This window comes from Solanum lycopersicum, chromosome 7 (assembly GCF_036512215.1).
Source record: "Solanum lycopersicum chromosome 7, SLM_r2.1".
Lineage (NCBI taxonomy): Eukaryota > Viridiplantae > Streptophyta > Magnoliopsida > Solanales > Solanaceae > Solanum > Solanum lycopersicum.
The window spans coordinates 62,331,688-62,347,801 of record NC_090806.1 but is presented as its reverse complement, the minus strand read 5'-3'; the positions used below and the strand labels follow the sequence as shown (position 1 = coordinate 62,347,801).

At 32.6% G+C, this 16,114-nt stretch overlaps 2 protein-coding genes across 4 annotated transcripts; both read right to left on the bottom strand.

The window, feature by feature from the left end:
• Positions 1 to 308: 308 nt before the first annotated feature.
• LOC101261635 (condensin complex subunit 2) lies at positions 309 to 6,460 on the bottom strand. Its single transcript, XM_004243446.4, has 13 exons — positions 6,015 to 6,460; positions 5,804 to 5,905; positions 5,306 to 5,423; positions 4,756 to 4,829; positions 4,613 to 4,673; positions 4,323 to 4,523; positions 3,930 to 4,210; positions 3,684 to 3,828; positions 3,307 to 3,557; positions 3,193 to 3,223; positions 2,590 to 2,729; positions 1,852 to 1,953; positions 309 to 774 (listed from the first exon to the last, which is right to left on the bottom strand). The coding sequence occupies exons 1-13, from the start codon at positions 6,252 to 6,254 to the stop codon at positions 574 to 576; spliced, it is 1,947 nt and encodes a 648-aa protein (XP_004243494.2). The 5' UTR covers positions 6,255 to 6,460; the 3' UTR covers positions 309 to 573.
• Positions 6,461 to 10,473: 4,013 nt separating this feature from the next.
• LOC101261933 (benzyl alcohol O-benzoyltransferase) lies at positions 10,474 to 15,802 on the bottom strand. 3 transcript variants are annotated; one of them, XM_069287024.1, is made up of 3 exons: positions 15,223 to 15,795; positions 14,220 to 15,099; positions 10,474 to 10,602 (listed from the first exon to the last, which is right to left on the bottom strand). In XM_069287024.1, exons 1-3 carry the CDS (start codon positions 15,739 to 15,741, stop codon positions 10,547 to 10,549), a joined length of 1,455 nt encoding a protein of 484 aa, XP_069143125.1. In that variant the 5' UTR covers positions 15,742 to 15,795; the 3' UTR covers positions 10,474 to 10,546. The 3 variants fall into 3 exon arrangements, with proteins under 3 accessions (XP_069143125.1, XP_004243495.2, XP_069143124.1); XM_004243447.5 differs by lacking the exons at positions 14,220 to 15,099; positions 15,223 to 15,795 and adding an exon at positions 11,559 to 12,143 and having other exon boundaries at positions 10,474 to 11,482; XM_069287023.1 differs by lacking the exon at positions 10,474 to 10,602 and having other exon boundaries at positions 13,896 to 15,099; positions 15,223 to 15,802.
• Between the last annotated feature and the right edge of the window lie 312 nt (positions 15,803 to 16,114).

The following is a 16,114-nucleotide window of genomic DNA, read 5'->3' as shown; positions in this document are numbered from 1 at the left end:
AATACGTCCCATAGTTCTCTATCTAAGATAGATAGTCCAAGTAGGTTTCTAAGGATAAGAATTAAGGAATGTCGGTGTCAGTTCAAATGTGATAATATATACAGAAAACGTCTAACAAAAATATGTTCAACTGTTCAGTTCAAAAAAACCCATAATTTAAGTGTCAATGGCTTCATCAACCGCTTTGTAATACTTGCTCTATTTGGGCCTATAAAAAATCATATCAAAAGCTCAACAGAAGTTCAACTAAATTTTGCTATATCCACATTGAAAAGATTCAGTTATTTTATTTAGCGTACAGAAAGGCATAAGCACAAATACATGGCTGCGTCAATCTAATTAGCAAAATAAATGTAGTAAGTACAATATCAGCAAAAGCCTGAAAATTGACAACAATTCAAAAGCCAACTGTTGACAATATCTGATAATTTACACGAATTAACTAACCTATAAAGCACTACAGAAGAAAGGATCCACCACAAGCAGCATATGCTTGAATGGCCAATCTACAAGTGATATACATTACAGTAAGAAATCCAAAAGCTGAAAGAATAAATGACTTAGGCCACAGCATTAGGAAGACCGTTCGTGAGTTTCAAGTTGTATACTGAGATCATCCAAGCCGTGACAACCTTGTATCCGTAATCCATGTTCATTAGCAAGATGCAGTAAGCAAATGAAGCATAAATGAGGAGATATTGCATCGACGGATGTTGATGCTTTGCATTCGTTTGGAAAAGCAGCCAAGATGTGCTTGAAAGATACACCTTCTTCCTGCACATTACCATGTGAATCATTCAGGATATAGATGTCTGACAAACATGCTAAAAGGTAAATGGATAAAGCCCCGTCAATTAGAATGTTATGCTGATCAATGATAAGAGAACAACCCTGGAGGAACTGCTTAACAAAGGGAGTCTTGAACCGCATTAATTAAATAAAATTGGCTAAAGAAATTGTCATAAAGTCAGCCAATTTAGTAGTTCATTTATAATCTCATTAATGACTATGCAGTTATATTCATTTGCTTTACAGCTTCCCACCCTTTTGAGGGATTTAAGTTGAATACTGGAGTAAATCAAGTATGTAAATTTTCTAGATATTTCATCAATCAAATTCAGACCTTAACAGACTATCGTACAATTGCTCTGGCACACCCTTTTATTGTTTAAATGATAAACAAGTCTAACTAATATCGGATGTTTAGCTTCCAATTGATTGCTTCCATATTAGATGTAATCAATTAGTTCAAAACTGCATATCCAACTAAGATAAATGAATATCCACTTGTCAACTATATTATACTACAGAATGGAGAAAAAAAATGGATCACTTGCTCATCTCCTTAGAACTATTTTCACTTGCTACTATTTAAGAAGAGCCAATATCAAACGTTTGACCTTAACAATCCCTGGTAAACACTAAGTAGGTGTTTGGACATGATCTGATTGAGATATAAGAAAAGTTGTATTTGAAGTTGAAGAAGGGGTATTTGGAAGTTAGAAATTGTGATTGGACATGAAAACAAGTTTAAGTTTCATATGTACAAGTTGAATGAAAACATGAAAAACTCAAACTTCAAATTTGAAGTTAAATAGCCGGTCAATTTGATAAACAAACAGTTGCTTGAAATAATCTACAAATACCATTTCAAATTTCCGAACCAAAATCTATGGCAAAATAATAATAATACTCTCCTTATCAGTTGATGTGGCACTATCACTCGGCATGGTGATGAGAACGAATACTAAATTTGTTGTATATAAGAGGATATTCTACATGGGAAAAATGCATAAATTCACTAGCAAGAAGTAGAACACACTACCAGTGAAGTAAGAAGTTTGAACTCACCTCAACTGATGTTTGATTCAATTGGTCCCAAAGTGTTTCCTTAAGTGCTTGAACATCTACTTGTTTGGATGTTTTATCATACTGAACTTCAATCTTGTTTACCTGTTAATTCAGACAAGGTCACTAGATGTTTCAGTTTGCTTCAAAAGAAGCCCTCCATCTAGCAAATTCTACAGAGGAACAACATCCCCTAGTAACTGTGCAACGAAAGATTTCTGTCGGAATAAGTTTCCATTTAGCAAGCAACATGAACATTTTGACATTTTTCCTCCCACATATTAAGTGACAGATAACACAATTTGACGTTTCTTCTCTTACGTTTGCCTAAAGAATAAAGGAACTAATGCTTATTAATGCTGCAAATGTCCTTGATGAAGTATATTTTCTTTTCAACATAAACAATGACTTATTAACGATAGTACCAAAGAGCCACAAGAAAAAAGAAAGAAAGAAACAGGTACAGCAAAACCTTAATAGAACAGCTAAGGTGCAAATTTCTTAAAAGCAAAAATCAGTGACAGGGTTTGAAGTGCCTGGTACTCATAACATGATATTTGGTAGTAACTGGTTAAGTACAAGTTGATAAATGTTTAAGTCATAGTTTTGCAGGAGATCTCACTCAATTGTATATATCATACTTGATCAATTGTTGGCCTAAGCGTCGAAAGTTACACTAGGAGGAATCGAGATTGCAGAACCACAAACATATATAGTCAAGATTTGCAAACAGGAACAAACCTGGCGGGGTTGAGAGACAAGTGTACTTGATTCCTCCACATCACTAAATGTGTTGCCATCATCAAAAGCCTCAGGAAATCCACCATCATCATCCCAAGATGGCATGGCTCCAAAATCTTCACTTTGTTGACCAGCTTCATCTACACAAAGAACCATGCAACTCAAGTCACATAGTAACAATTTTTTCATCTGCCACAATACGTGACATTCCGATTTTTTATGAAAACTGGTAAATATACAGCAACAGGAGTACGTTAATTCTATAGGCAGTAGAAGACACAACCTATGAAATAGTCAAGAAGCCAATAGAGAGCATTCATATCTAGGAAAGTAGGATTTACAAAAGACATCGCAAGAACTCTTCTAAATTCAACTCAAAAGCAGATGAAATCATTTAAAGCACTTAATTGTCAAAAGCCACAGTAGTGTCACTGCTCTAGTAGGTAAGATGACCTAGCAAAAATGCATTTGAATTCAAATTCAACATTTGCAGTTAAAAATCAACTGCAAAAACAGAATCTATCACTCATTAATGTTATACATATCCATAATTATGTCCATGTACAAAGTTTTAACAGTTGATGGCCATAAAAATTATCTCACCTGGGATTTGCTTTCCTCTCCTTCCAAGGCACTAAGGCAAGAGAATACAAGCAATCAGAATGTATTTTTAAGGTAGTCAGCAAATAACAAACTCATCAAAGTGACGAGACTTACCGTGACATTGGGTCGGAGAAACAGCTTCACAAGATTCTCAGGTTGATAATGACAATCTTCTGGAAGTAATCTGTTACACGGTGTTCTATTTGCTGGAAGGAGTAGTAACTTGGGATTCTTTGGAGGAGCAAAGACATGCAATAGATCAGTGTCCAGTACTTTTGTAAAATCAATTTCAGGTTCTGCTTTTCTGCTCTTCATTTTCTTAGTCTTAACTGGTGATCCATCTTCATTGGAAGGCTCCTCTGAGACTGTCAATGTTGATGACATATCAGACACCAAAGAAACATCAAACCTCTACAGATTTCTTCCATGACTGGAGACAGAAGACGATTGGAAAAGTTAAAGTTCCTCCCAGAAGTCCTATGGAAGCTTACCTTTCACCTTCCGGTACTTCCAATGATCAGGACCAGCCCAGGAATTGTGCTTTGAAGAAAATCCTAAACTTAAAAACAAGTAATCATCAACTCTCTCAGATCTGTCATCATCCTCAGCATCAGGAAAAGTAAATGGCTGACTGTCCTGCAAGACAAAGCACAAAGAAATACCAAGTTTTAATGTTCTCTTTTGAAGGGTATTACAAATAAGAGTTGAAGGCAACAATAATAAAGTGTGTTTGCCACCTCCTGTTGGTTTGATGAAATTTGATCAACATCGTGAGAGCCTTGTTCCGACAAACTTATTCCATCATCATGATCCATCGGCCACGCTCCACAATTGTCAAATGCATCATCATCCACATCTGGGCCAAACGGTTCAGAATTTTGTTCTGGTGAAATCTGGTCAGAAAAATCTGTTTCAGCTGGCACCGGCATCTCTCCACTAAATTGACAAATTATATGCCTCAGACTGGGTGATATCTCGTCCTTCTTCAGCATATTCAACACCATTTCTTCAACACAATCTATACTTACAGAAAAGGTTATACAATCAATTGATAGTTGCTCACATCCAAAAGCTTCCAGCATCTAAAAGGAATAAGAACCCAAAACCACATAATATTCCAAGCCACAAACCTTTAGCAAAAGATACATCAATGGAGTCTGTTCTATCATGCAGAACTGCTTCTGGTACTGACTTCCCAGGTATCTCAAACGAATCAAAAAAGACACGGCAATTACCATAGATTCCTAAATTATTCAGTAAAAGACCCTTTGCACCACCTTCATCAAACTGAGCTGATGTCTGATGATAAAGAGGATCTACAGCAAAAGCAGCTGCAAAATAGACAGTTTAACCGTTTACAAAACCACTAAAGGATAAACTTAGACAAGAGGCAAGTATCAAAGATAGGAAGTGTGTATACCATCAAATTTCTTCACGTTGAGAGAGTCAAATGATGACTCCAGTGTTGATAAAGGTGATAACTGCAATTGCCAACGCAAATTAGTATAGGAACATAAAATTATTCTGCATTTGTTATCACTTAAATAGAGGAAGAGCGTAAACCTTTCTATCTTGCTCTTTTCTTATATGGCCTTCCTGCTGCTCATTTTCAGCATTAGCACCCTCTGCAGCAGGATCTAGCATACAAGTAAAATATTAAAGAGGCAATAAGTATTAAAACATCAAGTCTGTGTGTGGCTCAGGAAACAGTCAGCACACACCCAAGAAGAAGGCAAATAGGAAGTGACGAAAGCAAATAAGGTTGAGAAATATTTGGAATCATAAACTAATTATATTCAAAAAAAAGAAAAAGCTAAAGAGTCATTCCAATATCTTGAATGTCTTGGCTTGACAAAGCACAGAACTTCAAAATAAAAAATAAAAGAGGAAATAAATTCTGATAGAGACCAAGTATTCTTCAGGGATTATTCAAACTAGAAAGAGACGTAATTAATGGATCAAGTGTCTAAATGAATTTAAATAAAGAGAACAAACATAACATCCCAGCAATTAAATTGAAGGAAAGCTGGCAATGACGTGCAATTGTTTTGACAAGGCATTACCTTGCCAGAAATCAAATAAGAGTTCATTGTTTACACAAACTAAAACCTACCTTGTTCATTTGCATTACCAACACGATTGATTCCTCCAAGAACTTTATAAGCCTCTGAATGTACTGAGTCCACCCTCATTGAATAAATCTTAACTCCAGCCTCAAGAGTACAACTTGCCTAAATCATGAAATTACAAGTAGCAACAAATATGTAAGAATAGGATGTTTGTGACTGCAACATCAGAATGAGCTATGATCTTAAGGTTAGCACGGTTTGCAGTTTCTAGGTTACACATGTAATGGGATGACATCACATCAATTGGCCTTCTACTCTTCATGTAGGAGACTCAAGGGAGCAACATAGAAACATGTTTAAGCCAACTTTCATACATAAGTTTGAAGGATAAAACCCAACCTCATGAGTTTCCAATGATAACATTAAGAGACTATGCTTAATTAGAGAAAATGCATCATAGACATGCTTCAATAAATTTCTAAGGCAGTTAAACAGCTGATGAATATCTGTAACCAGAAACTAAAAATTTTACAAGAAATTACCTTCTGGAAGTTGGTCTCGGAATCATTCTCTTGTTCAACTTTAACTATCTCGCATAGATGATCAATTAGACCTAGCTCCCAAGTATTCTTCTGATTAATTTTCTGTATCCAATAGTAGTTCCAAAGTAAATCAAAATCTCACCAACAGCACTCTAAAATCAAATCACACATGAGAAACTAAAAAACAAGTGAAAAACAGCAGAAGTGATACATTTTCACTGGCGAGTTTGATGCAATTCTGGAAGAGTTCGAGAATCTGCTCCTTGTCAAGACAAGGATCTTCAGATGGAGGAGGCGCAACAGGGATGGGCTTACGACGGATGACCGCAGCACGGGCGGCGCGTGCTTGAGCGCGTTCGAGCTTGTCGTCATTGGAGCCCAAGACGAATTTTGTCGGAGAAAATGGACCTGGACCTTTCAGTTTGGGATTAGGGCTTATGATTTCCGCCATTGCAGTCGTCAATTTATAGATCTAGTAGACTTACACGTTACGAGAAGTGAACCTGAGAAGTGGTGCGTGCGCCGGTGGAAGTTTCCGGTTAGAGAGCGGTGAGAAGAATGGGAGCTTCTGGTTGCCGTTCGGATTGGGAAAGTGATTTGTGATTTCCCACCTTTTTCAATTTTGAATTTGCGACGCTGGCGGAAAGCAGTGAGCTCTTTTCATTTTTGTTTATTTACCCGTCAAATAGGGCTTCATGAGCAGGGTGCGCTTTCGGTTATTTAGTTCGATTTAATCAAATTTTAGTTTGATTTTTTGATATTCGATTTAGAAAAATTTACACTATATTTCATATCAAACTGGATTGATTCGATTTGATTTAGTTTCATGTTTTTAAATTGATTTATCGGTGTAAATACAAATAAAAAAATATGATAAAGTGTTAAGAGTTTTATGTATTTAATTTATAATTAAGAAGATATAGCATATATGATTTTTTTAACCGGAAGAATTCAAATTTTATTTCTGTTTCAAGACTTTCGTGGGGGTTGAAACTATAATCTCTATCAAAAGCATATGATATATTATTTATTTATGAAAAAAAAATATGGACATGGAGTTTAGATTTTACACTTAACTGTTTTGTCATTGAGGGGTTGTTTGATACGTGGGATTAATAATGCAGGGATTAGTTTTATCAAATGTTTGGTTCATTGTTTCTTACCTAATATTGTGTGTGATTTAAATGTTTACAAAAAAAATCTTTCCAATTATACAGTAGAGTTATTATGAATTTTTTTATTTCATGTAATTGAGTCAAGGTAGATAATTAACGGAAAATATTATTTTTTATAACATTTTTAACTACATATGAGAATAAAAAAATTTATCGTCATGATCACTATTTTTTCACGTAAAGTATTTGAGAGAAATAATTTTCATCTTAATAAATTGGAGTTAATATCTCAAAAGGTCACACAACTTAATGATTTATAGAGAAAATTTATTGAACTTTGTTTTGTATGAATAAATTTTTTTTTAAAAAAAACTCTTTACCGTAAATAAAATAAAATAAAAATATAAAATAAATATAGCAAAATAAATTAAACTATTTTTATACTTTAGATGTGTGTGTGTATATATGTGTGTGTGTATATATATATATATATATATATATATATATATATATATATGTATGTATGTATATATATATATGTATATTCTTGTTTTAGATTACTTGTGTAATGTTTAATTAACTTTCGTTAAGAGGCAATATTTTACTTATGAATTGTTTTTAAATTCATACATCAACATTAGCATATTATTCGGATTATAATATTTTATATTAATAATAAATAGATTCAAAAAGATAAATAAAATATTAAAAGGGATTTGAGGGGGTATTTTAGTCTTTACTTAGAGTAATCCCATGGTATTAGAGCTAATACCACCAAATGGAAGGTATTAGTTATACACCCTCTAATACCATGTAGGGTGCATAACTAATCCCTAGATTGATAATACATAGACCCAAAATTCCTACCAAACATAGTATTAAATAATACCATACATAATATTTGGACTATTTCTCCTTATACTCCCTACCAAACGACCCTTAGAGTTTTGCTAAAATTTAAAAATTGAAATGGGCTAGGACCCAGGTAAAGTTGAAAATTGATATAGGCCACGTAAATTTTTGAGTTAAAATATACAAGTATCATTAAAAATTTAATTTAAATATTTTTAAATTTATTTAATAAAATTTCGGTTCTTCGGTGCACTAAAATTTTGGGACCCTTACATCGAATTTCGAATCGAAGAATTGAAGTTTCAAAAATAAAGAACTGACATCGAATCGAAATACAGAAGATTCAACACCGAAAAATCAAAATAGTTCGATTCGGTTCAATTTTTCGATATTTATGCCCACCCTTACGGAGCTAAGTAAGGGATTGTGCATCCGGATAAATTAAGTAGCTTTTTTGTAGGCTTTATATTTGTATTAAAAATTAAAATTAATAAATAAAATTCTGATTAGATTGACTAAAAAGTTAGTCAAATTTATTTTAAATTGTTTTTTAAATTTCTATTATATAGAAGAGTGGAGTGGGAGGACGATTAAGGACAAAAATGTAATTTGACGCTAACAAAAATCTATTAAGAAAAATAAGAAATAATTTTGGAAACATCTTTTCATATATGAAGTGAATAATGATCAAAGACAAAAATGTAATTTTACACTAACAAAAATCTGCCAAAAATGATAACAAGAAAATTAAATAGTTTTGCAAAAATCTTATGTTATTGTTATTACCATTAACTTATTTTGTTATTACTTCACTTTTTATTGTGAGTTATTATAATATCTATTTTATTATTACTCTATTTTACTATTACTTTAATTTAATTTTTAATATTTTTTCAAACAATTATGCTTATAAAAAATGTTTACCTTTTATATAAAAAATTATCATGAATTAATTATTTTCATCTTTATTTTTGTTCTAATTAATATATTTGAAAATAAATAAGTGTGATAAAATTAATAAATATTAGATTGAAATTAAAGAAAAAAATGTTAAAAAGTAATTTTACAAATAAAAATGAATAGGATGGTATATTTGTGTTAAAGAAGACCAAAAATAAAAATGTAATTTCATGCAAACAAAAATCTACCAAGAATGATAACAAGAAATTAAGTAGTTCTACATCATCTTTAATTATGAGTTTTTGTGATATCTATTTATTATATAAAAGTAAATAAATTATGATTACACTTAGCTCTTAATAATGATATATCAAGTATAATATTAAGTAAAATCAATCAAAATTAAAACTAAAATTATATTTTAATTTAAATTTTGTGTATTGAAATATTTTTTAATTTTATGATCTTAAATATACTATATAAAAAATTCAAAAATTCAGAAGTTATTTTCTTTTTGAAATGAAATTAAAAAATAAGTTCATCTAAATAAAAAAAGGAGGGAGTCATAAAAAATGAAATATAATAATTTGAAAATTTTAATTCTTCGTTTTAATTTCTAATTTGTTACATATTTAAAAAATTACATAAAATAGAAGTTTAAAAGCACAATGTAATAATTTAAGATATTTCTAGAAAAAAGATAGTTAAATAACATAATGAAATTTGCTTGACTCTTTTTTTTAATCGAAACAAAAAAAAGTAGCATATATTTATTTGAAAATAAACGTAATAACTAAAAAGTACTATAAATCACAGTATAATGGCAAATAAAAATATGTGAGAACTATATATGAAATTTCGTTAATTTTCCTAATATCACTTGTATTACATAAAATGAAACAAATAGAGTAACATATATTATTCAAAAATGACATATATAAAAGGTATATAAATTAACAATTAAAAATATTTTTTTAAAAAAACACATATAAAATATTTAGTTCGCTTTTTCAAATTTCATTTGTGTCACATAAATTAAAAGAAAACAAACTCACATATGTTGGATTTGCGCTAGCGCAAACACCTAATATCTAGTAAATTTTAAATGACTTTACAATTATTATTATTTTTTTTAAAAAGTAGGTTTGCCCTATTTTTATTCTTTTTAATTAAAAGTCACATTTTTTATTTTTTCAACTTAAAAGGTAGTAATATTTTTTTATGAGTCAATCCAAACAGATTCCTCTCCATTATTTTTCTTTCCATTTCTCCAAGTTCCCACTTGAACGGAAGCCATATGTTGTAATTAAAAATCAAAGGTGGCCATTTTAACTATCAAATAAATTTCCATCTTTCATTTCTAATTATGACACATAAATTTTATTCAAATAGAAACATAAAAAAAATGACGAAAAAGTAACGGGAGGAGTCTCAACCTCCCCGTTGAGGGGTGAACCCCACTATCAACAAAGAAAAAGTGTCAAATATATTTCTTTATCATCACAATTTATTTTTTATATTTTTTTGTTCAAATATACTCCTCACAATATACTTAGTACAAACATTGTTTTCAGGCTTAAAATTATTCATCATTTATACTATGGTAGAAACATAATTTTCAGGGTATTAAAATAATTCATCATTAACGAATTGCTAGTTGAGCTAAAGCTTTGTTTGGTAGACTGTCAAGCAAATATTCTTCTTCTTTTTATATACAAGGCAAGCAGCAATTGTTGAAACCGTCAAAACCAACCTCATTGCTATTGAGCAAAGCTCTAAAACATGAACATGAACTAAATCGACTCTATGTAACAAGATTTGGATTTTTTAAGACAAAATATATATATATATAGTCTTTAATCGTCTAATTAACAATTCACAACGCAGGTTTGATTATGGCATAATTTGTGTTAACTAATGGATTAACATCGCCTTTCAACATGCGCTCAATCTCTTTGACAAATATTTCCATTGCAAAGGCAGGTAAACACATAGGAACCACAATCCCATTTTCACCATTCTTGTTTCTAAATGGTATGTAAAAACTAGCCATACCAGGAAAAGGTCCTACTCCTCCTTTAGCTGGTCCCCCATACACTGGCTTCCCCCATCCAAAATCTACTTCTCCGAATCCCGCCCGAGTCACGTCTGACACGAGAAAAGTCCGAACCACAGCGGAATGAGGCCTTCCATTAATCACCATCAAATCCGCTACGGATTTCATGTATTCTTCCGTCACGTCCGACTTAGCCTTCTTCACTAGCTCAAGTGCATATCCTAGTGGATTTTTGACCAATTTCTCCGCGGTCGCAACTGCCACAGGGAACGCAAAGGCGTTGCCGTAGAATCCATTAGGCAAAGGTGGATTGAACTTGAAACGCGCATTGACAAGGCAAAGTACGCGAACTTCCTCTGCAGGATCTGGTTTTAGGGAAATTGTTCGACAGCGCCAAATTACTGATGTGAGTAGTTCAAAGGTGGAACATTTGCGCAAATGAGGAGGGAGAAATCGACGAAGTGCTGAGACCTCAGAAGGGCCAAAAAAGAATGATTTGTGAACCATGTCATCTAATGGGATAATTGTACCCTTTGTATCAGGAACTTCATCGTACTCATGGTGTGTGCATGTCACTCGAGGCGGATTTCGCGCATTTAGCAATTCCCTGCTCCAGACCGGGAGTGTAGATGGAGCAGATGCCCCCCGTGCCATTTCGCCAACGGCAGTCATAAATTCAACAAGACCGGTCGCATCACTCATCGTGTGGTTTAATCGCACTGCAAATATGAAACTACCACACTTGAGACGTGTTACCTGCATATAATTCATTGACATATTCATCAATTAACAATCAAATATAGAAAATTAACCCCCCAAAAAAATTGTCTACCTGAATTAGAAGCAGAGGACAGTTAAGAACTCCAGCAGAGCCAGGAACATCATAAAGGAGCTCTTCCAAACACGGAAATGGAGGCTTAAGTTCATCTCCAAATTGTTCAAGCGTAACATCAGCATCCGCCTCCACGAACATAACTCCTTCCCCGGAACAATCCACCATCAGTTTCCGGCCATTTCCTTCCCGGAGCCGACCAGCAAACGGATAGTAAAAAACAAGTGCTTCAGCTATAGCCTTTTTAATAACTTTTACAGGTTCATTATAATTTCCTCCCATGGAAGAATCCAAATCCGAATACGAATCCTTACGATAAAAGTTAATTACCGGAATTTGGAAGCGAAGACCTTCTTGATCATCAATGTCTGATAGAAATTTAGATTCACGTGGAGTTGGCTTTGCTGGAGCAATTAGCTCTGCTTTTTGCCTTCTCACTGTGAATACTAATTGTGATGAGGATTGCTTAATTGAATCCATCGAAGATGATGATTTTGGATAGTGTTTGTGTACATAATTTCCCAAAGAGCATAAGCTCTATATAGAGCAAGTAACACGCTACTTGCATGTTAAAATAAAGGTAGTTTATAATTACTACGTTAATCTTAATTTTATCTGATGGCTCTTAGAGGCATAAATTATTTATAGTTCCACAAACTATTGTGGCTTATTTTAAAATGCGGTGTCAAATCAAGGAGTTATCTAAGAAATAAATCATATACCTATAAATCAATCACAAAACAACACACTAGTAATAGTTCAACAAGGTAAGTTTGAAGAGTGTTGGGGGTAAATAGTTATTTCTAATAGAATCATTGCTTTAGAAAATTATTTTCAAAACAATTTTAAAATATACAAGCGATGAATATCATCATGAAAATATTGAAAAAGAAAAGTACACATATATAGCTAAGCAATAAAAATAACCAAAGTAACAAAAAAAGATAGTAGGTGACTATAAAATATCATATTAAGGTAGAATGATAAGTTAATAAAACTTTTTAGGGTATTAAATACAAAAGATAGTATTTTTTTCGTTTTAATTTATTTATTATATTTTGACATAAATTAAAAATGTGTTAATATATTAAAATATAATTTAATTTTGTACCTTAAATATGTCATTTGGAGTTATAAAACTGAAAAATTGCTAAAAAAAAAAGGAGATATTTTACAAAAATAAATTTTTAAAAAATATAATAAATAAATTAAAACAAGAAAATACTTATTTTTTTGCAACTCGAATTACAAAATAAATTAGAGTAACGCATGAAAATGGTAGTCAAAATCAAATTTCACGGCTGCTGCATTTATTGACTCTATATGAGGATTTGAAATTTGACTAATTAATATAATCATCTCGATTCTAATGTATTAATTAAAAAAAAATTCATACTCAACAACCGATTAATAGTAATGACTTATTTTTAATTATTTTTTTTTTCAAGTTGATTTCTTCAATTGGTTATAGTCCTTTTTCAAGATTTAGAAAAGGTATGTAAATCTAAATTTAGTGTTGACGAAAGTTTAAACTTGTATGGCTTCATTTAATTAATAGGAGCAATAATATTGTTATACTACGTACTATCCTCATTTCAGTTATAAGTCAATTATTTAAAACATGCCCACATGATATAATTAACTAACATATTGCATATAAATTTTCGAACTATTTTCTTGACTACTAGTTTTAAGTCAAGAAGTTATTACGATTTTGAGAGTTAAATAATTTTTATTGATTTTATTTGTAATGGTAATACTTATTGTAATTTTTCAAGTATTAGATATTATGTTAAATACATAAGTGGACTTCTGAATTTGCATATATTTTAATTCTATTTAGACACTTAAATGACCGTCTTCTTTCCGAATATTTTACCCACTCAAAAAATATTTCTATCAAACGTTGGACTAATTTGTTGTGTAATTTACCTTTTCTAAGCGCATGCACATAACAAACTGTATGGCCTTTAATTTGCCAAGACATTTTGGATCCATCCTATCTTGTTTGTGAAAATTATAAGATGACAAATTATAATTGAAATAAAGTGAAGAAGTTAAAATATCTTCCGATGCGTATATTTCGCTTTATGAAGGATATTTGAGTTTACTATATTAAATATTTTTCACCGATTCAATAATAATTTTCTTGACTTGTCCCCTTTAGGAGACAACAACTTAATCACAAAATATAACTCAATAAATTCTAAACAAGAGTTAAATCTAAAGCTTTACAATTAATCAGAACTTTTTTTCGACTAACTTTTATATACTCTATTTCTCGTCTTTAAAATAAATAAAGATAATAAAATACGTAAATAGTGAAAAATAAATGACATAGAAAAAACGAAAAATGGAAAAGTAATATAGAGATAGTAACATTAATAGTTGACCACTGCACATTCTGCCAGGGAACACAACGGAGGACCATTACATTCACTTCACAAAGATGTCATCAACTGACAAAAGAAAGTAATGCATCGAAAAAAAAAATGTAATTACGCAGGGAAGGAATTGGTAAAAGCACTCTTAACATAAATTAAGGATATTAAAATGCTTTACAAAACCAAGTTAAAAAGAAATATTGCATACGATTAACATGTCAAAGTGCGGGTTTGATGATGGCATAGTTTGTGTATTTGCCTAATGGATCTTCTTCACTTTTCAACATGCCATTGAGTTCCCTAACGAATATTTCCATTGCAAAAGCAGGCAAACATACAGGCACCACAATTCCATTTTCACCATTTTTGTTTTTAAATGGTATGTAAAAACTCGCCACACCAGGGATTGCTCCTACTCCTCCTTTAGCCGGTCCACCATACGCTGCTTTCCCCCATCCAAAATCTACTTCTCCGAATCCCGCTCGAGTCACGTCTGACACCAGATAAGTCCGCACCACTGTGAAATGAGGCCTTCCTTTCATCACCATCAAATCCGCTACGGATTTCATGTATTCTTCCGTCACGTCCGACTTAGCCTTCTTCACTAGCTCAAGAGCATATCCTAATGGATTTTTACACAATTTAGCTGCGGTTGTGACTGCTACGGGGAACGCAAAGGCGTTCCCGTAGAAGCCGTTAGGTAAGGGTGGATTGAACTTGGAACGTGCATTGACAAGGCAAAGCACGCGAACTTCCTCTTCAGGATCTGGTTTTAGGGAAATTGTGCGGCAGCGCCAGAGGACTGATGTGAGCAATTCAAAAGTGGAAGATTTGCGCAAATGAGGAGGGATGAATCGACGAAGAGCTGAGACTTGAGAAGGGCCAAAAAAGAATGATTTGTGTACCATATCATCTAATGGGATAATTGTACCCTTTGTATCAGGAACTTCATCGTATTCATGGTGGGTGCAAGTCACTCGAGGTGGATCACGGGAGTTGAGCAATTCTCTGGACCAGACAGGGAGTGTAGACGGAACAGAGGCCCCGCGTGCCATTTCACCAACAGCAGTCATGAATTGGACAAGACCGGCTGCATCACTCATTGTGTGGTTTAATCGCACTGCGAAAATGAAACCACCACACTTGAGACGAGTGACCTACATATATATATATATATATTCGTTAATTAAACATTCAAGTATTGTAAGTTAACAAAAACTTTTAACTATTGGCAGATGGATTCACTATTTAAATTTTGATGGATTCAAAATTCTTAGTACCTGAATAAGAAGCAGAGGAGAATTAAGAACTTCAGCAGAGCCAGGAACATCATAAAGGAGTTCTTCCAAACACGGAAATGGAGGCTGAAGTTCATCTCCAAATTGTTCAAGGGTCACATCAGCATCCGCTTCCACGAACATAACTCCTTCCCCGGTACAATCCACCATCAGTTTCCGGCCATTTCCTTCCCGGAGCCGACCAGCAAACGGATAGTAAAAATCAAGTGTTTCAGCTATTGCCTTTTTAATCACTTTTACAGGGTCATGATTTCCTCCCGTAGAAATATCCGAATCTTTACGATAAAAATTAATAACGGGGATTTGAAATCGAAGACCTTCTTGATCATCAATGTCTGAGAGAAATTTAGTTTCACGTGGAGTTGGCTTTGCTGGAGCAATTAGCTCTGCATTTTGCCTTCTCACCGTGAATACTAATTGTGATGAGGATGGCTTAATTGAATCCATTATTGAATAAAAATGGAGATATGAAGAAGATTTTGGATTAGTGTTTGTGTACATAATTTTTCAAAACACAAAAGCTATATATAGAGGTAATAACAGGGGTACAATAATGTATGGCAATTTTCAGGAAATTGTGCGACACTGTGGAAGTAAGTGGTTTTGTTTGTGGTTAGAAACTTTTTGTTAATTATTTAAAATATAAATTAGTAGCTAACATGGTAACGGTTGTTATGGTACAAAAAATTTTAAAAAAATGTGTCACGAAAACTTTATCTTAGTAAAAATGATTTGATTAATTTCATTGTGATAAGTAGCTAACATGGTAATGGTTGTTACAAAATAAAGATTAAAAAGAAAAGTGTATCGCGAAAAATAAAATATCTTATTAAAAATGATTTGATCAATTTTATTGTAATTTCTAGTAGCTAAC